The sequence below is a fragment of the Haliotis cracherodii genome, unplaced genomic scaffold (genome assembly GCF_022045235.1).
Source record: "Haliotis cracherodii isolate W230 unplaced genomic scaffold, xgHalCrac1.p SCAF_5, whole genome shotgun sequence".
Lineage (NCBI taxonomy): Eukaryota > Metazoa > Mollusca > Gastropoda > Lepetellida > Haliotidae > Haliotis > Haliotis cracherodii.
The window spans coordinates 67044925-67070557 of record NW_027266308.1 but is presented as its reverse complement, the minus strand read 5'-3'; the positions used below and the strand labels follow the sequence as shown (position 1 = coordinate 67070557).

The window sequence follows — 25633 nt, the reverse complement described above, 5'->3', positions numbered from 1 at the left end:
AATGTAAAAGCTGATGGTGAGAGAGTGTCGTTTTCGGCACTTTTAGCAATATTACAGCAATATGGGCTTCTCACATTGTACCCATGTGGGGAATCGAACCCGTGTCTTCGACGTGATGAGCGCATACCTTAACCACTAGGCTACCTCACCACCCAAAAACTTGGACATAATCTGATGGGGTGAGATGTACATCCGTCCAGAATATAGACGGCAGCAATTACCTGTAATTTACCTGTAACATCACACATTAACACCTGATGATAAGCATTATGTCTAATAGACAAAGAAACAAATTGAAATATTTTTTTTCAGTTCATGTTCGACTCTCTTAGTTGTAAGAAAATCAAATTCAAATTTATTTTATATTATCAGTGGTATTGACAAAATGAGTAGAGTTGCTTGTGTCACATGTAAGAGCTGTATGGATTTCTGGTTACCTCTGTGAAACAAGAATGTAGGATCTCTGTCAGGAAGTGACCTCAATTCACTGAAGTGTCGTGTTAATGTAATTTATTACTTTTGGCGGCCTCTCTCAACATCGTCTGCACAAACATACCACTCGGTATGGTGAGTAAGTAGGGTTCTACTCTCCAGTGTTCCAGACACATCACAGTGGGGGATACCAGAAATGGGCTTTATAAATTGTAATGTTAGGGGAATTGTTCCTGAGAGGCCAGGTTGCCCTATATCATCACTGTCTGTGTCACATGATTGAAGTCACAGTGACGTGTCAGTGTTGACAGACCTCATTAGATTGGGTTTGTATCATCTCAAAATGAACTAAGAACTGAGTCATTAGTTTGAGAAGGGCCCTAACGTTTGTTTGGTAAGGAGACATCACTGTTAAAGGTTTTGTGTGTTGAGGGTGTTGCGAGTATCACGGGGGTGTTTAATGTTGACCAAATACAGGTAATCCTCTCTCAGCGGTGAGCCCTCCACCGTGTGTTGCAGAGGCAGACAGAACAGCACATCATCTCAGATGCTAGGTCAGGGTAGTCTGTGATTGGATAACGAACGGGTTCATTGTAAAACATCCTCATCATCATAATACACCCCCTTCATCGTAATACACCCTCCTTTAGAATATACTCACTGACAAAAGAAACATGAATACCACATATGTCGGTTAATATATGAAGAATTACTCATATTCAAGAGATATTAGATTGGTTCAATGCACAAATGAACATACTGGTATGTTGCGCGAACCGATGCTCATGAACGCATCACATGTGTCATCATAGATCAATGACTCGAGATGCACCATTTGTCTCGTGCAGGATTAGCGTGTAAAGTTTAAAATCATGTGCAGCATAGCGTGATAATAATAAAGACACTCTGGTGTAACACTGGACTCATTGTTAGTTTTGTCATTATTTGGTACACACTGCAAACATATCTTCTGAACGTACATACTTCTCTATATGTTTCTATGGTTCATGTTTCTTTTGGCGGTGAGTATATAACCCAACACCCACAGCACAGTAGCACAGTGGAAAGTGTGTTCTCTTAGCCTGCACACAAGGTCTTGGTTTGATCCCAGACTTATTCACAATATGTTGAGCCCTTTGTGTTTCCCTGTCACAACGATGCAATATTTCTTACTCAGCATAAAATACAGTTCCTTAGCTCCCTGGTTTGTTGTTGAGCTGTCCATGCCATAATAAAACTGTCTTCCACCCAGCACTGTTGATGACTTGCCATTGCCCACACATGTCAGCCATCATTAGAGGCAACCGACTGTTTCAACTCGATTTTGTATCCCCATGCTTTGAAATACCCTTAAATAGTTGATGAAACATAAAAGTACTCGACTTTGAAATACCTCCCTGAAGCAAGGATGTTTCATGTTGATAAAAGCCTAGTGTAGAGATTTCATGTTTATGGATTGAGTCTGACAGAACTTTATGCTGATTCATCAATACTGAAGCAGTAACCCAGACCCGTGAATTGTGCTGCCCTTTGATCAGTGAGAGCTGCTGGCTGGTGGAGAAGAACTTTCAGAAATGCCCTTTGAAGATGGCTTAATGTATTTTGTGTTGGACAATTTGTGGTTCTTTTTATCCTGAATGGGAGTTTTACTGTTATTTGCAAGTGTATATACCATTCAACTTTTCATAGGGATAGTCCTATTAGTCAATAATAAACCAAGGGGGCACGGGTGGCCTAGTCGTCTAAGGCGCCGTGATTCGCTGTGTAGAATTGCATCCCTTGGGCATGCCAGGAAAACCTATGATTGTGGGTTCGAATCCCGGTTTGTCTCGATAATGTTTCTAGGTTTGTCAGAACCATACCCGTGCTTGTGGGTTTCACTAAAGTGGAAAAAGATGAGACCTGCATCACTTCGGGCTTTCCTCCCACATTAAACTGACACGCCGTGATATAACTGGAATACTGTTAAAAGCGGCGTTAAACCCAACTCACTCACTCAATAATAAACCAAACTTATTACTTGTGTTAGTTTGTAAATAGTTGCTATATTTATTTATCTAAATCTGACACGGTTGACAACTGTATTATACATACACAATGTTTCAGGGCAACTCTTGCTGTTTCTGGTGATGAAGGGGCAAGAAGTAGCCCTGAAACGTGTATCTAGGATAAAGATGTTGCTATCCAAAATACTCACTGTCGTCATGACATCCAACCTCAGATATACAGATTCTATTTCTGAATACTGTTGTCACAGATAAATAGTGTACCAAATAGAGATTGAAGTGTGTCAAGGAGATTGTACTTTTTGGAGTGTGTTCAGAAGAGCGCTCTATGTTGTCAACCTCAAAACTATTATTGGAAAAGATGTGAGTGCGGTACAGTTTGATAAGCCTTTGTTGTGGGTGGGAGACAGTGTCATGAAGATTGTAGTCCCAGGTGACAATACATTGTGGGTGAAGGGGTTTGAATGACAGAGACGATAGTGAGTGAGTGAGTATGGTTTTACGCCGCTTTTAGCAATATTCCAGCAATATCACGGCGGGGGACACCAGAAATGGGCTTTACACATTGTACCCATGTCGGGAATCGAACCCGGGTCTTCCGCGTGACGAGCGAACGCTTTAACCTCTTGACTACCCGACCGCCCCGAAAGAGACGATAACAGAGAGATATGGTTTACAACACTTATGTCTGCAAATATTTGGTGGTTTTTGTTTCATCTGTCATGTACTGGGAGTATCCAACTTGGGATTATAGCTCAAGTTATGGGATATGGGTTGTATTGGGAGTGCTCATCCATGCACCTGCAGTGTGTTTCTTGAGAACATCATTACTATATCGTACACTATTCAGTCAGTGAGCATATTATAGAAACACATTAAACCAGTATGAAATTTGAAATGTGTCTTCTAAATTGTCTTGGGAATCTCATATTGTACACACAACTGTTGAAGCGGACAGGTAATAAATATTATAGTTGTGGTCTAATGGGTGTCGTCCTCATGATTTGAGAGGCCGATGTGGACGGCCCCATTAAGGTAGGATTCCCGACATTCTCCGCGTATTTAGAGAGCTGATTAATCTCTGAAAGGAGCAGTAATGTCCATACATCGTGTGCCATCTTGGGATCTAATTACACAATGTCAACACTGATGTAACTCAGCCTAACCCCCTCTCTAAGCCGACAGGTGAGATGTGGTACCTGTACATTACACAGGTGTGCAGCAGCAGGATGTGCTGGGCACTTCTGGATGGTTAACCTCTTACACTTGACGTGATATTAGGAAGGTGTGACAGTCGTGAATTTTACTAAAGGTTAGTGTCAGACTGTCTCGCAGAAGTTCCAAGTTTGAATCCACTAAGGTTTGTTTGTTTGTTGTTTAATGCCATACTCAACAATATTACACCTTTTTGACCACGGTTTGTAAATAATCAAATGTCGACCACACAATCCAGTGAATGACCCAATCTCGTTAGTCGCCTCTTACGACAAGCATAATCGCCAGTTACAGCAAGCATGGGTTGCTGAAGATCAATTCTAACCCAGATCTTCAAGAAGGAATCCACTCAGGAGACCTGTGAGGTACTTAAGCAGCATAGGACCCCAGTGATCTTATTCACTCACTAACCATGGATTCAATGGAGTTATGTGCATTTTACAAAACTCAAAATGACAGAACGGTCTTTCCAACATTTTGGACTGCTACTGTGTTTTGCATGACACAGTAGTTCTGTGTGGTCATTGTGTCATGTGCCTGGAAGAACAATATGTTGCACAGTCCTACCTCACACATTATGATGAGGAAGTCCCAGATGTATTGCGTGAAGCTGCGGTGTAGACAGGTGTCACAGAAGCAAGGCCATCATTATTAATCTGCCTCATTACAGGTGTGCTGGACAGGTGTGATTGACTAAGTGGCCCAGTGACTGATGTGGGGTGTTATTGATTTACTGCATGATAAGTGCACTTCATCAGCCAACCACAGTTTCGTGCTGTATGTCATTCAACATTACAAGAGGTAATGGATGGATTTCTGATACATTATCCTTTTTAATTTGGACTTATGAAATCTCATTAATAGAGCTCTCTGTTATTGTTATTGTCATATGTTTCATTTTCACCTTAAAGTACATATGTCACGACATTGGCAATAGATATGAGTGTATAATCATTGTCATGATGGTATCTGCAATAAAGCTGGGGTCTTGTACTGAAGGTTCATATGTCGACATAGTCCAAATCGGATCTGTGACATAAGGCAATACTATGCATGTAGATTCATAATCATGGTGATTCATAAATTGTTATTTTATTTTATTTTTTTTTTTATAACAACTCACCATTTTGTAATATTTTTCAAAATTGATAAGCTGCTGGTGATGGAGTATGGATGTTTGTATGACTTTGAGAAGACAACGGAGGATACGTTTTCCCAGTGTACCTTTAATGCATCGTCTGACTGGATATATTTGGAATGTAGGAGAGGTCTCCATTCATCATGGTGTCAAGCAGCCATAATCTTGTGTTCTCATGGGGTGTCAGGCAGGGAGACTCGCTGACTCGGTGTGTTTTCATACAAACATTGTTCATCTGATACATTGTGTGTAAACATGTAGTCCTGTAGAGCTCTGCCATGTCATGCAAGTCACAGGTAACTTTTTGACTCACTGGTTGATAGTAAATAAGGTGTAATAACAAGTCACTGTTTATGTAGACCTAGTATTTGTATGTGACATTGTTTTAGTCTCCATGGCCTCGCTTTGTAGCACGACCCTGAGGTGTGTGGCATCAAGTTACCACTGGAAAATAGTGAAACTAGCTGGAAAACAATCTCCTGACTCTCACAGCTTCGCCACAAATAATATGCGCAATATTGAATTAGGTATTAATTAATGTTGATGAAATGCATTATATATCCTAAAGCCATATATTGTGTCTGAACTAACCCACATCGATATGAATCAAGACTCATTACCTTTGTATACAGATAAACATTTTTTAGAAGTATAATATGCATCCTAGCTGTATTGTCTATATAAAGATTGTGACAATTTATAGATATTTATATGCAAGTAAATGTGGCAGATATGCCTAAGACTAACATTTTGATGAGAAGGATTCCTGAATTACTAGTTGCAGCCCACTGCTGGATCCTGCCGTTGTTGCTGGATCCTGCCATTGTTGCTGGATCCTGCCATTGTTGCTGGATCCTGTCATTGTTGCTGGATCCTGCCATTGTTGCTGGATCCTGTCATTGTTGCTGGATCCTGTCATTGTTGCTGGATCCTGCCATTGTTGCTGGATCCTGTCATTGTTGCTGGATCCGTCTGTTGTTGCTGGATCCTGCCATTGTTGCTGGATCCTGCCATTGTTGCAGGATCCTGCCATTGTTGCAGTATGTGTGCTTAACTGGCTTTTTAGGTCCATGATAGGGAAGACATTCTGCTATTTGTCCTGAGTTTAGCTACGTGAAGTAAACATTAGGAGATGTGTAATTATTTACCATGATTGTGCATGTCAGTCTCACTGGTGTCAGCACAGTCAGCTCAGTTGAGAACAAACTTGCCGAGTTGGCGGATTATTTCAGTGTTTCTACTTCAGCTTCTGTCACATGATGAATCTGCATTAGTTTGGGCCTTCCTACCACAGTAAGCTGATATGCAGTGACGTAACTGGAATTACACCCAACTCACTCACTCACACAACCACTTACCCATCCACTCACTTACACAACCTTTCACTCACTCACTCACTCACTCACTCACTCACTCACTCACTCACTCAACCACTCAACCACCCACCCTGACAGCTTAGGGTTTGGGATGATGGATGTTGTTTGTTGTTCATTTATCAAATGGAAACGCATGTCATTTTATAGTGAGATTATCATTATTTGATCTTCAGGAAGTATATTATCATGGACCTGATGTTTCTTAATCATAACAGAACCTTCAGTCACTTTGACGGAAAACATGTTTCTTTGTGAAATAGTAAAAAATATCCTTGCATTCAGAGTGTAGCTCTCTCACAGGACAAAAAAACAGAGCGACAAATTCAACAACCGCCACACACATGAGACGCATTAATCAGGAATAGGTTATGCCTCAGTAACTCACTAAACCTACCCAGATATCTAATTGAATGTGACACTCTAGAGAGGATGTTACAGATTTATGGCCAGATGTTTGATGGGGTATGTAGGTATAAATGTTTATGGCTGTAGGGCTGAGATCCATCACCATGCATGACATCCCACTCAGGGTGATGGTGAAGGTCCAACTCTCTCACATCAAGCCATCCCACCTGACATTACACCACGTCAGTAAGCCGCTGGGTCCAGCCAGGCCTGTAGACATCTGGTCGCCCATGCTTGACATCGGATCCACCCAGGGTTGTTGACATCAGGTCCACCCATTGTTGTTGATATAAGGTTTACCCAGGGTTGTTGATATCAGGTCCAACCAGGGTTGTGGACATCGGGTCTACCTATTGTTGATATCAGGTCCAACCAGGGTTGTGGACATCGGGTCCAACCAGGGTTGTTGATATCAGGTCCAACCAGGGTTGTTGATATTGGGTCCAACCAATTTTGTTGATATTGGGTCCACCCAAGGTTGAAGACATCAGGTCCAACCAGGGTTGTTTTCATCGGGTCCACCCAGGGTTGTTATCATTGGGTCCACCCAGGGTTGTTATCATTGGGCCCACCCAGGGTTGTTATCATTGGGTCCACCCGGGGTTGTCAGACATTGGGTCCACCAAGGGCTGTTATTAGGTCAACCCAGGGTTGTTATCATTGGGTCCATCCAGGGCTGTTATCATCAGGTCTACCCAGGGCTCTTACCATCAGGTTCACCCAGGGTTGTTATCATTGGGTTCATCCAGGGCTGTTATCATCACGTCCACCCACTGTTGTTATCATCAGATCCACTGTTGTTGTCAGACACCGGGTCCACCCAGGGTTGTTATCATCGGGTCCACCCAGGGTTGTCAGACATCGGGTCCATCCAGGTCTGTTATCATTGGGGCCATACAGGTCTGTTAGCATCAGGTCCATCCAGGGTTGTTATCATCAGGTCCACCCAGGATTGTTATCATCGTCTCCACCCAGGATTGTCAACATCGGATCAACCCAGATCTGTTATCATTGGCTCCACCCAGGATTGTTATCGGGTCTACCCATGGCTGTCAGACGTCGGGTCCACCCATGGGTTGTCAGACATCGGGTCCAGCCAGGGTTGTTATCATCGGGTCCACCCAAGGTTGTTATCATCCGGTCCACCAATGGTTGTTATCATTGGGTCCACCAAGGGTTGTTATCGGGTCCACCAAGGGTTGTTATCATTGGGTCCACCCAGGGCTTTGAGCCATCATGCCCATGATGACCAGGTAATCTGGGTGTGTTCACTTTCCAGTTGGTTCGTTCCGCATTGATGCTTGGTAATATTGAATCTATTTGTGAAGCAGCGAAGCATGCTGTTGTACACAAGGCTGTCAGTATTGGGAGGGACCTCCAGCCAGGCCTGTCCACACAGCCAGACAAGGGAGGAACTTGGGCCGTGGGTCGAGCTAGGCCATGCTCAAGTATAACTATAGGTGTATAGACCTGGCTTCACAAGGAGCACTTATCTGGATAATGGTTTAAAAATTGTGGTTTTATCATTGTCAGCTTCGTCACAGGGGAGCATCCAGTCATGTAAAATAACCTGAACTCTGTGACCTTGACCTCTGTGGATGATAGACCGAGCTTTATCAGGTGTTACCTGAAAGTCAAGGTTTGATGTATGCAAAGTGCCTGCATTTTTATTGCACAGTATACAATACTTGTAAATAGGAGAACGTTATCCATGGGCCCGAGAGCGGTTCCCTGGCCCCGGAGCTGTACGTGTGGTTTATTTCCCATCACTGATGTGACTCACCTCATCTACATTCAGTCATCTGAACTTCAAGTACTGCTGTAATCCTTCATGTATGATTGTACCTTTTTATATAGTTTCGGTAATTGCAGACAGAATATAATGTATGTGATGTTTGTAATATAATATGATATTGACAAATTCTGTAATATTTCTTTTCTATTTTTTCTATTCCTTTCTTTTATTATTTTAAATCCTACCTTTTTCCATAGTTTCCCCCCTTGTCATATATTTGTTGATTATTCCTAAATATATCTTAGAAACAGTCTAGTATATGCTTGAAGTGTTGTGTCTCTGTACAGTACCCACCATCAGTGCCTTGTCTCTGTACTCAATACAGAGACCACCTGCGTGGTCTAGTGGTGGAGCATCCGCCCAGAGAGTGGAAGGTTCGGGGTTCGATTAAGCCCCATTTCACCTCACCTCACCTCACTCTATACAGTATTGCAGAATTTCTGATTGTAGTTCCTGCCTTGGAACTCAAGATGATTGCTTAATAATGATAATAAGGCTATTTCTATAGCACACAATTCCACATCTCTGCGGGACATGCTCAATGCACATATATGTACATATATACAACAGAGAGGGGACAGTAAGATAGTAAATATCTACACGTTCAGTTCTAACTTTCAAAAAGGTCCGATTTGAGACCAGACTTTGAGGCTGAAGGGAAGGAAGTTCCATAGAGAGGCACCAGCATGAGAGAAGGATCGAGCATTGAAGGACTTTAGTCTGTATTTTGGTACAGACAGGAGAAGTTGGTCATTTGATCAGAGATTTCTGGTAGATTTGTATTGGAGAAACATTTCTTGAAGACAGGCAGATTCCTTCTTAAAGTGGGAACTCAGTACTAAGTGGGATGCTGTTGTTGTTTCAGGACCTGTCTCTGGCCGCCATGTCCACCGACGATGTTCCCAAGTGGGTGTCACAGTGGGCCGCCTTGGCGAAGCAGCGAGCGCTGAAGAAATCTCAGAGTCTAGATCTGGAAGAAGGTTGGTTCAGTCGAAATGTTTCAGCTTGAGAAAAGCCTTTTGTTTGTAACAAGTTTGTTGAGGCGGCCCAAGTTCAGAAATACAAATTGGGGATGACATATTTTCTGGTACTTAACTAGAGATACAGTTAAATGTAGGTTTCAAAAATGGAAATTTGAGCTTTAGTGAACAACTGTATCTTGGCTTTAGTTTCAGTTGTTTTTTATCATTATTTTGTGATCTGATTCACATTTTTGTTCAAATAGGAAATATGTTACAGAAAAGACCAAAGTAGAATCTGTTTCACCTCTTGATGCTGCTATGAATAGTGTACAGTTTCGAGCTCGTCATCACCTCCAGGCAATAATCCCATCAATAGCGCACGCTCCCCCAGGGATCACTGATTACACAATCGTGGGAAACGTCTTCAAAACTTGTTTTTTCCTACATTACTTTTATCCCCTTTGTCCATAGATAAGCATACCTTACGCATTTCGGTATCATTCTGAAAATGACTTTTGTTTTGATGAACAGTGTCAGAATGCTGGTGAAGACATTAAAGGTTTATTCTATAATATAGATGGCTAGTGACTGAAGAGCCCACAATAGTCGCATCTATTCACTTTGTCCCTATTCATTTGAAATCAGTGGGGTACAAGCAGGGTATACTCGCCCTGAAGCCACGGACAATGAGATGCTTCACTTGAGCAATCAAACGTGGAGTCTCTGTGTGCCCTATTCAACTGTCACTGATCTGCAACCATGTAATTTACCTTTTTCAGGTCATAACAATATGAAAGATTTGGGCTCCCAGAAGCCACCTAATGTGCGTAAGAGACCAGGGACAGGAAGGAAGCTGCCCTCCATCCCCACTGACCAGAGTCCCTGCAGCAGTGATTACAGCCCTCGGATCGGGGAGCTGAGTCCACGGTCAGGCGATGCCACCCCAAGGCAAGAGGACCCACTCACATCGTGGCCCCTGGATTCAAAACAAAAAAGTGTGACTATTTCTAGTCAAGTGGTAACTCACTACCAGGAGACCAACGGGGACTCGTCGGCTCGTGGTCGGAGTGGAAGTGGGTCGGACATGAGCGGGGATACCACCCAGAGGACGGATAGTCCTGCCTCAGATTCCGCCCCGACGAACACAAGCATGGATACAGAGGTGTTGTTGAGGGATACCGTGACTGTGATGGCGGCCATGGAGGCTCGAATGGCTAACAGAGAGACTATGAATGGCTATTGTCAGAATGACACAGCTGGTGACTCAGACTCTGACAGCCTAGTGGCAATGGTTAATGGTGATGATAAGTTTGTAAAACCAACAACATTTTCAAGCCCAAGGGACAATCTAGGAAAGAGGTCAACAACCAAACATGTTTTAACATCCACACCTAAAAAACCTCCTCTGGGGAAATCTCTGTCTGTGAATAGGGACCAAAATGTGAGTAAAACTACCAAACCTAGAAGCTACAGTTTAGACACTTCAGGAGTGTCAGATGTTTATAGTGAATCCTCTGAGTTGGGAGACTCTGAAAGTTATCGTTCTGATGTCAGTTCAGACAATGTGGGAAGTTCCGCAAAGAAAGAGGCCAAGAAGGGCCTCATTACCAACACGAAGCCCAACAGAGCATTCGCACTGAGACGGGCCAAAGCTGATGGTCCAGAGGAAACTCCCAGGACAAACAGGAGCAGAAGCTCCACAGGAAGTACGCCCAGGGGATCCACCAACCGTACTGCCAGTTCCTCGAGAGCCCCCACGGCCTCCAGCGTGGCCAGGTCCACAGCCTCCAGCACGGCCAGGTCCACCGCACGGTCCAAGTCTGGGATGTCGGGGAGGTTTGATTCTGGCAAGAGTGAGGTCAGTCTAGGAGCTGAGATAGTCAAAAAGAGCAGGGAAAATATCAAATCATCATCTCCAAACTTTGATAGAAAAGATGGTGGTAGGCATAGTTTGCGATCAGGCTACAAGACCAATTCGCAAAAGACACTGTCTATTTTCAACCCTGTTGAAGCTGCACGGAGATCTGAACTGAAGGTTCTCAAGACCCAGTTGAAGAAGACTGAAGGATCTCGGGGACTGTCTGTTACTGGCAACAGTGCTCGGAGCCAGTCTCAGCCAGGAAGTCGCTCCAACTCACCCAAAGCTGCCGAGCGGCTTGCCTGGAAGCGGAGGAAGGAATATGACCCTCGGAAGGCAGTTGCCTCTGCTAAAGCAAAAGCTAAAGACGTACCAAAATCAAAACCACTGCAGTCAAGTCAATCAACTTTGGCCAAGAAGCGGATGTACAGATCAGCTTCATTTACCAACTCCGCAGAACTCTCTGGCCGAAGTAGCGACACCTATAGAAATGGCTCCGTATCAAGTGTGGAGGATCTCAGTCTGACCACCAGCGAGGCCACGGACAGCTTCGACGAGCAGGGTCTCCCACGGGCATTCATTCCCCTATCCGGGCCACTGCGCCGAGACAGGATCTCCCACAGTGCTGACGAGGATGATACTAGTCTCTCCTTGCATTCATCTCAGGTGGGTAGTTGTTCCAGCATGTCTATGGTAGTGTTGTCAGTGACTCTCTTGTCTGTTGTATATCTGCATCTTGAGTTTTTTTAATGCACCCTAGTTTTACACTAACATAAAAGTCACATCATGAACATAACCTTACGTCATTAGAAGGAATTTAGGGGTATGATGGTTTTACACCACTTTTAACAATATTCTAGCAAGATGAAAAGGTTAACTTGTACCCATGTAGAGAATCAAACGAGGACTCTTCAGCAACACTGTAACCACTAGCCTACCCTGCCACCCTTGAATGAAGCAACATAACACTAGCATGAGGAGCATGAAAGGACCCTTGGAGATCCCTTGACATGTTATTATAATGGATGCTAAATCTTTGGTATCTAACAAGAAACTAGTGTATTTGTGTCAGGTTTTCTTAAATATCCTAACTTTATATTCTGACCATTTGTACTAAGGAAAAATAGTCTTTGAAATTATTAACAAAGTTTGCATCTGGCATCAAACTCCATTTGAAATTTATGAACATTCCTTGTTTAACTTAATCAAATATTTTATGATACTCTAACATTCGTAGATTATGGTTGAATTGCTTATCATATTTACGTTCCAGTTCATCAATTATCCAGTGTACAATATCTCCAATCTGTCATGATAAACCCCATCCACCCTTCACTGCCATGGCTTCATTTTGAAGATGAAAACAGTTCAATGAATTTAGCCTTGTGTGCCAAAGGAATTCTGTGGGAAATAAGTGATCAATCTGATTATAATCAGATCTTAGTGCTTGCTACCATTACATATCGATCTTAGGAAGTACTGCCATATAATCTATGTAAACGTTCCAGGATTTCCTTTGTTCAGTTTTGAAATTTTAAAACAAGAACTTGTCAGAATATATTTAAAAGCATAGTCTTTAATGGAAGTTAACAGTTTGAAACTGGTGCTGTAATTCCAGAAAGCTGCTTTCTGATTGGCTAATGTCAGCTTCCTGTCAGTCATTTCATTGGTCTGTCAAAGTTGGCACGAGGTTGTTCTGGTAGTGAATGGGTTCAGGGCCAAGTTCCTCAAAGCGATCTTAGCGCTACAATGATCGTAAGCCTATGTTAAAGTATGGGACTTACGATCATCTTAGTGCAAGAACGCTTTGAAGAACGGGGCCCTGGCTATTATCAGTTAGAATGAAGGTATAGTATACTGGATATTTGAGAGTATCAAGGATAAACAATAAGTAAATAATATATTATCTTTAGCTTCTCGTATTTAATGAAAATGTCCTGAATAGCCCAAAGTTTGAATTTGAGGTAGTTAAGTATTTTAGTTTCGCACAATTATCTTTTGTTGCACTGGCCGTGTGACGTGTTCCTCCCAGCCTTTGTTGCTTCCGGTGTTGTCATGTCGTGTTGTCTTATAGGACATAAGTCGCGGCATGCTTGGGAGTGCTGTGTACAAATCCGCCTTTACACCACCACCGCCAAAGCTCAAGTCACCGTCAGTGGCGACATCCCCCCTCCCCACCTCCACCCTGTCGTCAAGGCGACGGACTCTTGATTCCATTGAGTACGAGGAAAACCATTCCAGACTGTCTGGTGGGGACAGTCCACAGGTTTGTTATGATGAAATACAGTACTTTCTGAAAATATGTCCCTCTAGTATTGAAATAGACAGCTAGCTTTATAATGGAGGCATCTATGCACAAGGCACACAAATGTTTTTATTAATTATTTTACAAATCCAACACAATTTCATAAAGGAATTTTCTTTTTCTACCATTTGATTAACAATTTTGATCAATATAAAAAGGGAAATAACTCTTTGACTTGTCATGAAAAGAAACAATCGACACAACACTGTTTATTTTTCTTGACATTTTATTTTAATTTTATTTCAACCACATTGCACATGTTTTTTCCGTAGATGCACAAGGAGGACATATTTTCAGAAATAAATTCTACCTTACCAGAGAGCCAGCATGTTTCTATGTTGAATGTACACATTAACTTCAGTGTGTTAGAAGAGTTATGTCCCCTGGCACTGTAACGTCCTTCAGACTACTTGTAGCATTGATTGAACAGAAAAGGTTTGTCATAAGCTTGTTAATACTAAACCCCCAATAGTCATGTTTGTTGTTCCCATTACCTGCAAAGTTCCCCATGACCAGTTCTCACACATTGTATTGTGAATCTCTTCTCCATTGACACCCACACCTTTGTGACAGGCCTTGAGGTTGATAGTGTAGATAATGTATGTTTATGACGAGATACATTCAGGCAAATATTTCCGGATTGTTTTTTCTAGTTTTTTGTTTCTGAATGTGGTAAAGTTCTCCGGAGTAGGCTCTGAGCTGTTTCCCGTGTATCACCATCATCCCGTGCTGTCGCCTGTGTTTCCTCCTGTGTGTTGTGTTGTGTTGTTATCCACTGCATGAATCCCGTGTGTTGTCACAGCACAACCCTACTAATGTGTGTGTTGTGTAGTGGAGTTCAGCCAGTGTTGGCCTGTAGTCTGTAGAATATCTCGTAGTTCTGTCAGTCCTGGAACATGACAGGGCACCAGTGGGGAGTCCGGGGTAGAATTGGTCCCCAGTTACCTTGTCATAAGAAACCAATACCAGTAATGATATGGCAATCTTCAAACAACTTGGGAATAAAAAGACGAAAGATTTTACGAAGATGTACACCTTAATCATGTGGACAAGATACAATAGCGTCCTAAAACAAAAATTCCACTATATTTTACATATTTTGTGAAAATCTTTTCGTGTTGTAAAATAAGAATTTACCATGTTGTTTATTCAAAATTATGATAGAATCATTCAAGTAAATATGTTAATAACATGACATAAACATAGCTCTAATGTCAACAGTACAACCTTGAGTTGGCTCCTGACACCAGAAGCTAGGCGCCAGTGATATTTGAACCAATGGAACTGCCTGGTAGTTTAGGGAAACCTTTGTTTATTAATGACTGCATTAGTGAGTGAGTGAGTTCGGTTTAACACCGCTTTTAACAGTATTCCAGTTATATTGCGGCGTGTCAGCTTAATGTGGGAGGAAAGCCTGAAGTGATGCAGGTCTTAGACGTTTACCACTTCGGTGAAACCCACGAGCACGGGTATGGTGCTGACAAACCTAGAAACATAATTGGGGCAAACCGGGATTCGAACCCACAATCATAGGTTTCTGGCGTGTCCAAGGGACGCAACTCTGCACAGAGAATCGCGGTGCTTTAGATGACTGGGCCACCCATGCCCCCAATGACTGCATTATGACAGAGATATTTTGTATGTTGAGTTTTTGTACAACAGTGCTGAAACAAAAATGTATGAAATAATCCCACCTTGCCCTCGGGAGAACATGATCTCCTTATTCAAACAAACACATGAAATACGTTTATGACACCTATTTATAGAACACCCCTGGGCCATGGACAGAAATGTGTCTTGATTATGATGAAAGGCTGTTTGTGATGTGATGAGTACTGCAGGTCTGTGGGTGTCTCAGAGGGGCTGTGCCCGCGATCTTATGTCCATGGACTGTGTCAGTCTTGATGTTGCAGTGCAGTGTGTTAAACTTGGAAATTGCTGCAGTGTATTTCTGGAGATCCTATTTCACCAAAGTGGCAAACATCTAAGACCTGCATCACTTTGGGCTTTCCTCCAACATTTAGCTGACACACCCTGATATAACTGGAATACTGTTCAAAGCGGCGTTAAACCCAACTCACTCGCTCACTCATTAGGGTACTCTTTATCTACACATCCTTAAGTGTCACTAATATACAAACAAAGCCGTGGTTGAGTGACTGGAATCCAACTTGCTATTAAGCCCATGTGTCTGTTATGATAAGGTTGGGTTGTGTTATACATGTGGATGCTGATGTTGATGTGTTTATGGGGACGGTTGGTAAAAGCGTTCACTCGTTACACCAAAGACGTGGGTTCGATTCCCGACATGGGTACAATGTGTGAAGGCCATTTCTGGTGTCCCCCGCTGTGATATTGCCTGAATATTGCTAGAAGCTGCGTACAACCATACTCACTCACTCACTGATATGTGTTTATTTCAGTCCTACGACACTCTCCTCATCACCTCCATCTACCAGTTGTCACTCAAGCTGAAGACGTCCACAGACAGGACACTCAACAAACTCAGGTACTGTCAAGTCACTTTAGACACAGGTACTGTCAGGTCACAGTAGACCCAGTTACTGTCAGGTCACAGTAGACCCAGGTACTGTCAGGTCACAGTAGACACAGGTACTGTCAGGTCACAGTAGACCCAGGTACTGTCAGGTCACAGTAGACACAGGTACTGTCAGGTCACAGTAGACATATGTACTGTCAGATAACAGTAGACACAGGTACTGTCAGGTCACAGTAGACACAGGTACGGTCAGGTCACAGTAGACATATGTACTGTCAGATAACAGTAGACACAGGTACTGTCAGGTCACAGTAGACACAGGTACGGTCAGGTCACAGTAGACATATGTACTGTCAGATAACAGTAGACACAGGTACTGTCAGATCACAGTAGACACAGGTACTGTCAGGTCACAGTAGACACAGGTACTGTCAGATCACAGTAGACATATGTACTGTCAGGTCACAGTAGACACAGGTACTGTCAGGTCACAGTAGACACAGTTACTGTCAGGTCACAGTAGACATATGTACTGTCAGATAACAGTAGACACAGGTACTGTCAGGTCACAGTAGACACAGATACGGTCAGATATTTGTAGACAGATACTGTCAAGTCCCAACAACATGTCACAACAACACTCAGGTATAAGCACAATTGATTACATGCCTAAACTGTACATTGGTCATTGATGTATTTACAAGAAGTGGCAGGATATCCTATGTTAGTTTTGCTGTGAAAATACGAACACTGATAATGCACTGTCAATATGACCATCTGTATTGTGTTCTTGACAGAAACATGTAATTGTTTTCAGAGAGCATAATCGTGTGAGTGCAACTCCCTCTCCCATTGACGACTTCCTGAGTCACTCGGGGAAGAACGAGATCCCAGCCTGGAAGTCAGCCAATCAGGAGCTGGCTGGCATCCTGAAGAATCTACGCAAAATTGAGCATCACCAACAAGGTATATCCGAGTTTTATACCACAGCAGACACACAGTGACCAATGAGTATGGGCTTTGGGTTAATTTACATATTAATTGGTCCTGTTTCTCCCTGATGAAATGGTGGGCGATGTTTCAGAAACCTAGGAATAAGGGCTTATATTGTCATAATTTCCTACAACAAAATGTCATTGTACTATTGGACACATGTACAAAATAAATCTGTCTGTCTGTCATATTGTTAGGAAGTTGAGGATGACAAGTATTCATGGCCTGGATGTGTAACAGAAGTTCTCTGGTATTTTGAAGCACCAACAGGTGCTTGATTTCTTCTTTCTGTTTGTCTGTAGAGTCCTTTATAACCAGCACCCTGTGGACACTGGTGCTGTTGCAAGGTGGTATGTGTCAAAGAACTGTCACTTTAACTTGCTCCCACATTAAAGAAATAAAACCCAATTCACTCACTCACTCACTTTCGTTCCAGTGGTACACCGAGCCTTGTTCCCCGATGAAGACTCGCCCACCGAAGTCACCGGAATCTCTTCAAGGGAAAAACAAAAATACTTCAAGGAAATTGAGCGGATACGGAATGAGTTGGCAGATTTCCGATTCATTGACAAGCCAGAGTGTGAGGAGGCGTGGAAGAAGCAGGAAGACCCACAAGAAATGTCTCCAGACATGGAGGAAATAGGGGAAGAAGAGTTCTACTAACTTGTTATCAAAGGAAGTAAAATTTGGCTTGGACTGATCCTGGGAATAAATGAGGCTATGATCTCAGTAATTACTTGGAAAATATTTTCTTAGTCAAGGAATGTTTTTTGCCGAATTTTACTGTCATAACGTCCATGACATAACTGAAGAAAGAGTCAGATCTTGTTACATTCTTAAGTGCCAAAGAATTTGTATGAAGAAATGTTGAGCCAGCTAACTGTGATGAGAGAAGTAATGACAGAAAAAACAAGAAATAATTATATGCCTTCTCAGAAATATTATTAATATATTTTCAGTTGTTAAAGATTAATGCAATGTATATCAAAATGATATAGTGTGGGCATTTGCTAAATTCCCAAGTCACTGGTGGTGCAGGTCGACAAACAAGGGGAGGTAACTCAAACATATTTACTTTTAAGTAATTTGTTTATAGATATTGCAATTTACCAATCCTGTTGAGTGATATGGATTTTTTAGAACTAGTAAATGGAAATATTGAGATGTAAATGACCTGCTGTGTGACAAGGGAGGTGTGTATTCCTCCTCCGTATCGCCCGGTCTGTATGTGCAGTCTGTTGTAACAGTGTGCTTGTACAGCCCAGCATGGCCTGCAATCCTCCATGGTAGTTACATGGCTATATAGTTCTACATGTTGAAAACAAGCAGTACATGTTCCTTAGTTAAACTGGATATGGAATATACATGTTGAAGGAAGGCACTTGCTGCAGAGCCGGTATGGCTACTTATAACCCATCATTCTTACTTCATGTGGAATTATGAAACTCAAAATCATGTCTCTTCTTGGAAGTTTTCAAAGTTTATGGAAGGATTTTGTGGAACAAAGGGAGAGAATTCTCGATTGTCTAACCTATCTTGGCAGCTATTTTGTAAGCCTAGGTAGCTCAATCCTTTTCAAAACCAATGATACTGCAAAGATCATCACAAAATCTTTATTGCAAATTAACATTTCATACAATGTAAAATATATACTTTCCACTGGCTATTAGGAAAGGAATGAGATAGTTATTGTCCCACAGTAGATTCCTTATGTAAGCCAGTGTGACTTTGTTAGGATATATTTTAGGGTGGTTTAAAAGATTTTAGTGGTCATTATATTTGACACATATCCTTCATACATTTGTCAACTTTTCCAAATTACAAGGTGAATGTCGTTAGTGCTGCGTGTGGGCATAACGCTGTTTGGTAGCGCTTCATGCATTTAACACAGGTTAATATTGTATGTGGATATCTGGCCTAATCAAGTCTTTCAATGTAGTGACTTATATAAGAGTATTTGTAACGTGCAGTCTCTCTCTGTGATGTGATAAATTCTGAGATTCCGTATAATGAATATGCTAGGTTGTAGTGATGTCAAATATAAACACATAGTGTATGTTCATAATGTCACATATGTAGCTGTTCATATCATTTTGTTTCCATGAAATATTCATTTTTTATATCGCAAATACTAGAACATTTTCAGCAACAATAATAAGCTTAGCATGTTATGGGTGTCGAGTCAATGAGTTCTGCTATACAATGGTGCTGTGTGGTGTTGTAAATACATGCTTGTTTTTTTGCCATTCCTTTGTGCAATGTCTGACCAGTAGCAACCCACTTGGTCACGCTCCGTGTCTGTGATATAAGAAATGTCGCCTGTCACCAATAGTGTATGAGTCTTCGTTTAACGAGAAAGCCGAGTCCACACATAGCAACTGTGTAATATGCAAATACCCAGATAATGACAAGGGCTTGTCAGTGTGGAACACACACTTTCTGAAATGAGGATATGATGATAATGTTATATTAAGGCTGGAACAACCTGACAAATTACAATCATACAGTACGTGACACAGATATTGTAAATTCTCAGATGATGGCTTGTACTTTAAGAGAAAGTTGTCTTTTATACGTGAATGAGATGTTTTACATTTATGTGAAAGGAAAACTACAAATGTTTCTCAAGTGTCTGAAAACCCATAACACGGGGATACACATTTCTAAAATAAGATTACATTCAAAGTTACTTGGAAAAAATATAATGTTTAAATGTATTGCTGTATTGATGAGGACTTGAGTTGTTTCAGCCGTAATGTTAACAATTATCCTCTCCCGGGTTGTTCAATATGGCCACTGGGCACGAGCCTGCATCTGTCCAGCTACAGTTTGTGTGCACCACGCGCCTGTAACTAGGGTAGCCCCTTTAACAACTGCCTGAATCCAATCTGCTGGTCCAGGGTACACGCAGTGATGTACCAACTCAGTTGTATTTCCTCAGTCATCCTGTGAGAAGACTAACACAGGCTAAGGAGGGCAATACGGGAATATGTCCTTCAGAGGATGTGCTGGGAGTTATCAGTTAGCGATATCATCTGTCATGTGTTTTTCCTGCAAAGAATCTTCTATCAGAAGGTTTCCTACTGGGAAAGACTTTGTTCGGATGATAATATCTTTCGTTGATTTTCGTTAACTCTTTTAGAAACAGAGCAACATCTGGCCATGTTTTGTCAGTGCTTGAATGAATTGAGATTTGCTTGCACCATGTGCAAGCTGTGGGAGTATCTGTAGACCCCTATCCTACTGGGACATCCGCTGTGGCACTAGCGACCCCAGGAGCGACTCATCGGGAAGCGCTTTATTCATTCCAGACTGACTTAGCTCAAAGCTTGTTAACTGTAAATACATGATTGTTTTTGCAGACCTTGTGCTGTTTCTGTGTCCGTTTAATTCACATGCTCTTCTATATGATGCATTTGTACTTAGGAAAAGCCAGGTGAACAAATTTAACTTATTATAAACTTTCAAATCGCAATCTTTGTTTGTTATTTCTGATTGAGTTGTGTTTTATGTCACACTCCACAGTAGGGGATACAAGAAATGGGCTTCACATATTCTACTCATGTGGGGAATCAAACCTGGGTCTTCGGCGTGACAAGCAAACCTGTAACCACCAGGCTACCACTACCTCTCAGTTGCATGCCATCAACAACCATGATACCTTGCTCACGATCTGATACGTATCACGATACCTTGCTCACGATCCAATACATATCACAATACTTTGCTCGTGATCTGATATGTATCACGATACCTTGCTCACAATCCAATACGGATCACAATACCTTGCTCACGATCCAATACGTATCACAATACTTGCATGTGCTCTTACTGGTGGTGCGAAACCATCTTTTTCATAGACAGTATGACCAAATACGTGGCACACTAAACGATTTACAGTTGGCAGTGTCAAGTATGGTGCAATGGTTGAACATATATTTACGTTTTCACAACTCATTTTCAATAGTAATTAGTGTTTGGTGTAACATTTATAAAAGAATATATTTAGGTAAGAATCAATACTTTTTACCGAGTGTGCAATTTTTATCTATACTTGTTTCGAGAAGTAAAATATTGTGATCCACTAATGCATCGGTGTATCGTCCCACTACCAGTACACACACACAACACAACTGTTTGTTTTTTAGGAATTTAATAATAACCAACCAATATATTATGAATGTGTGTATATATAAACATACAACATGATCTGATAGTATTATCATTCTAACAGCATCAGATACTAAACATACAATGGTTTGAGACGTTTTGACAAATAGAACATTACAATCTGAAGTGGTGTACAGATGTGCTCTGTTACTTGTGTCCTGGTTTATAGCAAGACATCCTGCTGCTGGCTGTGTGATTGCAGTACCACAATCAACACATTCTTACAATGTAGGTGGCAGTGGCGGCAGCACCCTGTACAACAAGACAGGGATCTACTGCAGCACGTTCTCTGTTACACTGCGACATAATCAGACACTGCGACATAATCAGATATGCAGCATCTTCGGTATTCAGTACAAATCATAAGGACGATCTCTGTCATGGACACCAGCACACGTTTTTTGTAACCTTGCGATTGTTAACCGAGCTACGTCCACACTGTTTAACGAAGTGCAAACTTACCTAGTCATGCCTAAACGGTTACAGTAAAGAATGGAACAGGGTCAAAGGTAACGAGTACACCAATGTCATTTGGCGCATTCCTGTTCGTTACTTTACAAGTTTGGCAGGGAACACAATGACGGGTAATGTGAATCGGTCTCCGATTCATATCTGAGCAAATGTGGTGAGTGAAGGTGCCTTGGGTGGAAGTCCTATGACAGTTTCCTCTAGCCAACATCTTCAAATTGAAGCCTTTGAAGGAGAAGTCCAGAAGACCCTGGAATACAGAGTTTTTACTCCGACCTCGGGTCAATGAGATTTGGAACGAGGCACCAGCACACACCAGAAGCATCAAACCCCAACAAACTCAGGGACTGGCATTGTGTATTCAAGACTAGAATGTATTATGATGACTGGTTATCTCTCGCATCAGAATCACTAACTTAACTCTTCCATTGCAAAAGAAAAAAAAGATGGTGTTCTGAATGGGAAGGTTTTGAAGTGGGCAGTATCAACACCTAATAAACTGCAATCCTATGCATAACAAGACGGGATCGGGTGGTCAGGCTCGCTGACTTGGTTGATACATGTCATCGATCCCAATTGCGTGGATCGATGCTCATGATGTCAATCACTGGATTGTCTGGTCCAGACTTGATTATTTACAGACCGCCGTCATATAGCTGCAATATTGCTGAGTGCGGCGTTAAACAAAAAACCAACCAACCAACCAACCATAACAAGATATCCGATATCACTATCTCAGCCAGTGAGTACATTGGAATTTTGTTTGTTCATACCTTAGTGAATAATATTGAAGTTAACTATAAAAGATAATAAAATTCTGATAAAGACTTAAGAAGAAACTAGGGTTGCTTTACGTCATCAGAAACAAGAAAACAGTGCCATGGCACCTGATGGAGTAAGTATATACTCTGAACATTGTGTTCTTCATAATAAAGAAGTTGACATCCATACATTCTCTTCCTTGTGTATTATTTTATTGCCTGTGTTATGCAGTAGAAAATAATTTGTGCTTGCAAGAATGTACAGATAATTCTAATCCTATATTGGCTGCAGCAAACTTGTGTACATCTAAAAATTCACAGAAATTGCTTAAGTTATCAAAAGTTTTGAACAAAGTTCTTTGTATCAAAGAAGATATTAATATGCACCTACAAATATTAGATATACGTAATGTACTATGGGTCAAATGACCTGGAATTCTGAATAAACTGAATCTGAACCTGAATCGGCAAAACATGGAGCAAGGGCCATAACTCTGTAAAACATGAATTCAAGACACCAATCTTTTAACCCATTTAAGATCATGACCATTAATATCAGTGTGTAAAATTTCACTTCTCTAACTTTAATAGTTTTTGAGACAATTTGTCCCCATGGAGAAGCAGACGGAAAGACGGGCATTAGGATGGGCGAAACTCTTCCTGTATCCCACACACCACTTTGTGGCTGGCGATAATAATGAAAATTACTGAATCGAAAATACATTACACAATGTATGCATGTAAGATCTAATTTAAGATCCCTTTAGCCCCATGAATTAAGCCGAAACCAACAAACATAACAATGTTGAAAATAAACACTTGCCATAAAATACACCAACACAGGCTATATTTAGTAAATACATTTGAAAACTCTCAACATCACTGGGCTCATTCAATGACACCAGCCACGCTAACACACAGCCATGCTGTCACACTGTCACATAGCCACACAGTCACACTGCCACACAGCTACACTGTCACATAATCACACTGCCACACAGGCACACTGTCACACAATCACACTGCCAAACAGGCACACTGCCACACAGCTACACAGCTACACTGTCACACAATCACACTGTCAGTCACGCTGTCACACAGCCACACAGTCACAGTCACACAGCCACACTGTCACACAGTCACACTGTCACACTGTGTTATTTCGCCAGAACATCTGGCAACAAAATTCACAAATTACATTCTTTGGTACTGTTTGTAAAGTTTGTGGTACTGAATTCTAAAGGTGGGCCATCAGTCCTGAAGCTCCTGTACAGACTGCTGGGTCACTTGCTTGGATGAAATGAAAGACTAGATAGAAACACACTACTCCTTCCAAAACAGACGAAATAGAATCTGTCCCTGAATATTACAGCCTGGGTCAAGTAAAAAGACTTACTGATAAATGAGCCACTGTGCATAGTGCAAACTGTTGTGCTTGGAGATGAAGTGAAACTATACAAATATACAATTTGACAGGTAACAATGTGATCACTAACATAATCATGATAATACAACGTGATATATAATACCTATAATCATTCCATAAACACATAACCGCATCAAGCACAATCACGTACAATATCATTCACGAGTAAACCAGTCATAAAACATTTCACAGTAAAGAGGAGAGAGAGAATTTGAACACGCTATGAAACATATATTTACGAATCAGAATAAACTTGTTTTGAGTACACAGAAAAAAATATGCTTGAGCTTCAGATACAAAAGCTGGTCTAGGCTGCCATTTGAGAGGGTGTCAACAAGGGGAACTAACTCTGGGGAGAAGATACCTCAAACACAGGCAACAACATGATCACTGTACAAATACAGACACTGTAGTTAAGAAGGCAATTTCTTGCTTCTTGGAGCAACATATAAACAATGCAAGAACCTAGGGATGTCATCGTAAGTCTTGATATCGATGTACCAATAAATTGTTAATACCGATGCACTATCGATACAAATTTATGAATATAGATACATGTATCATATTTATAATTCACTCCTGTGAAACCTTTACATGCGTTTACCATGGTTTAGATGGGCAATGAGAAGACAGAGAATTCAATTTGAAACATTTCATGAATCCACATAGTTCGTATTTAGCATTAAATTGATTAATTGCACGTCTACATATTTTATCTTTTCACACACAGAATTAATTTTATCATCAATTGATATATTGTGATACTTTTGAGTCAATATAAATACTGAAATTTCTGGTCAATGACCCCCACTAGAATTACACTTTTGGTGTAAGTGAATATGTTTCACGACATCAAAATTGTGGCAACTTCACATCAACCTTAACATAATCAGTCCAGGCCTGGCAAATCTGCGGTTGAGATACGACTTGATCATTATTGCTGTGGGGTGCTAGAACATGACCTCTTGGACGAGTGACACAAGGTCAGAGGACCAGAACACAACTCCTCAAAATGCAACAAAGGGAGATAACTGCAGCTACCTCTGTGGACAGTCCCCACGATACCAGGCTGTACCAGTGCACAATCACAGCATCGGCAGATAGATTCAACACAGCTTTCAAGGATTGGCCATGTACTCTCTACTCCCTCCACTGAGGAAAATCACAGTAAATCACGAGGAAAATAAGGTTGAGTTTGTAGGAATAATCACTATCCTTTCCTTGGTTTCACTGAATTATGACAATTGGCGTTTTAGAATCATAAAGCATTTCATCAGCTGCTTTGGGCTGAAAACTCACTTTACATGGGTTTGCCCACTTCACAAAGTAAAGCTTTCAAGTTACTACAAAACTGTTACAGAAGACTTGCAACATTACAGCACTTCTTTCAGTGGCATTTAGAAGTTGGTGTGATGGAGTAAGACAAGTTCTATAGATGAACAACTTCTTTATTACAATAAGTGCGACGTTTCGGTGTACATCCTAACACCTTATCAAGCATGCGACGTTTCGGTGTAGATCCTAACACTTTTATCAAGCGTGCGACATTTGGGTGTAGATCCTAACACCTTTATCAAGCATCTCTATCAGTCTGCTTGCTGACTCTGTGTCCATTAGTCATCCACTGGCTTCCAATTATCTTAATCAGCTCTCTGTTTCCATCAATCAATTTACTGTATAAACACTGATGTTAATAAGTATATATACCTATGTTGTTTAGCACTATCCAAAGCGCACGTTAAATCTCCAATATAAGTAAGTAAGCACTATCCATCACTTTCTTGATAAAGGTGTTAGGATCTACACCGAAACGTCGCACCAAT

The 25633-nt window shown here is 41.4% G+C and overlaps 1 protein-coding gene across 9 annotated transcripts in view; it reads left to right on the top strand.

The window, feature by feature from the left end:
- Positions 1–20460, top strand: part of LOC139442238 (centrosomal protein of 170 kDa-like) — a 182877-nt gene extending 162417 nt beyond the window's left edge. For 8 of the 9 annotated variants that reach the window (XM_071223020.1, XM_071223016.1, XM_071223019.1 and 5 more), the window contains 6 exons: positions 9233–9347; positions 10109–11853; positions 13262–13453; positions 15916–16001; positions 16810–16958; positions 17422–20460. In XM_071223020.1, the coding sequence (XP_071079121.1) occupies positions 9233–9347; positions 10109–11853; positions 13262–13453; positions 15916–16001; positions 16810–16958; positions 17422–17648 (2514 nt within the window). In that variant the 3' untranslated portion in view covers positions 17649–20460. The remainder of the gene's footprint in view (positions 1–9232; positions 9348–10108; positions 11854–13261; positions 13454–15915; positions 16002–16809; positions 16959–17421) is intronic. The other variant, XM_071223021.1, reaches the window with a different exon arrangement.
- Positions 20461–25633: the final 5173 nt, after the last annotated feature.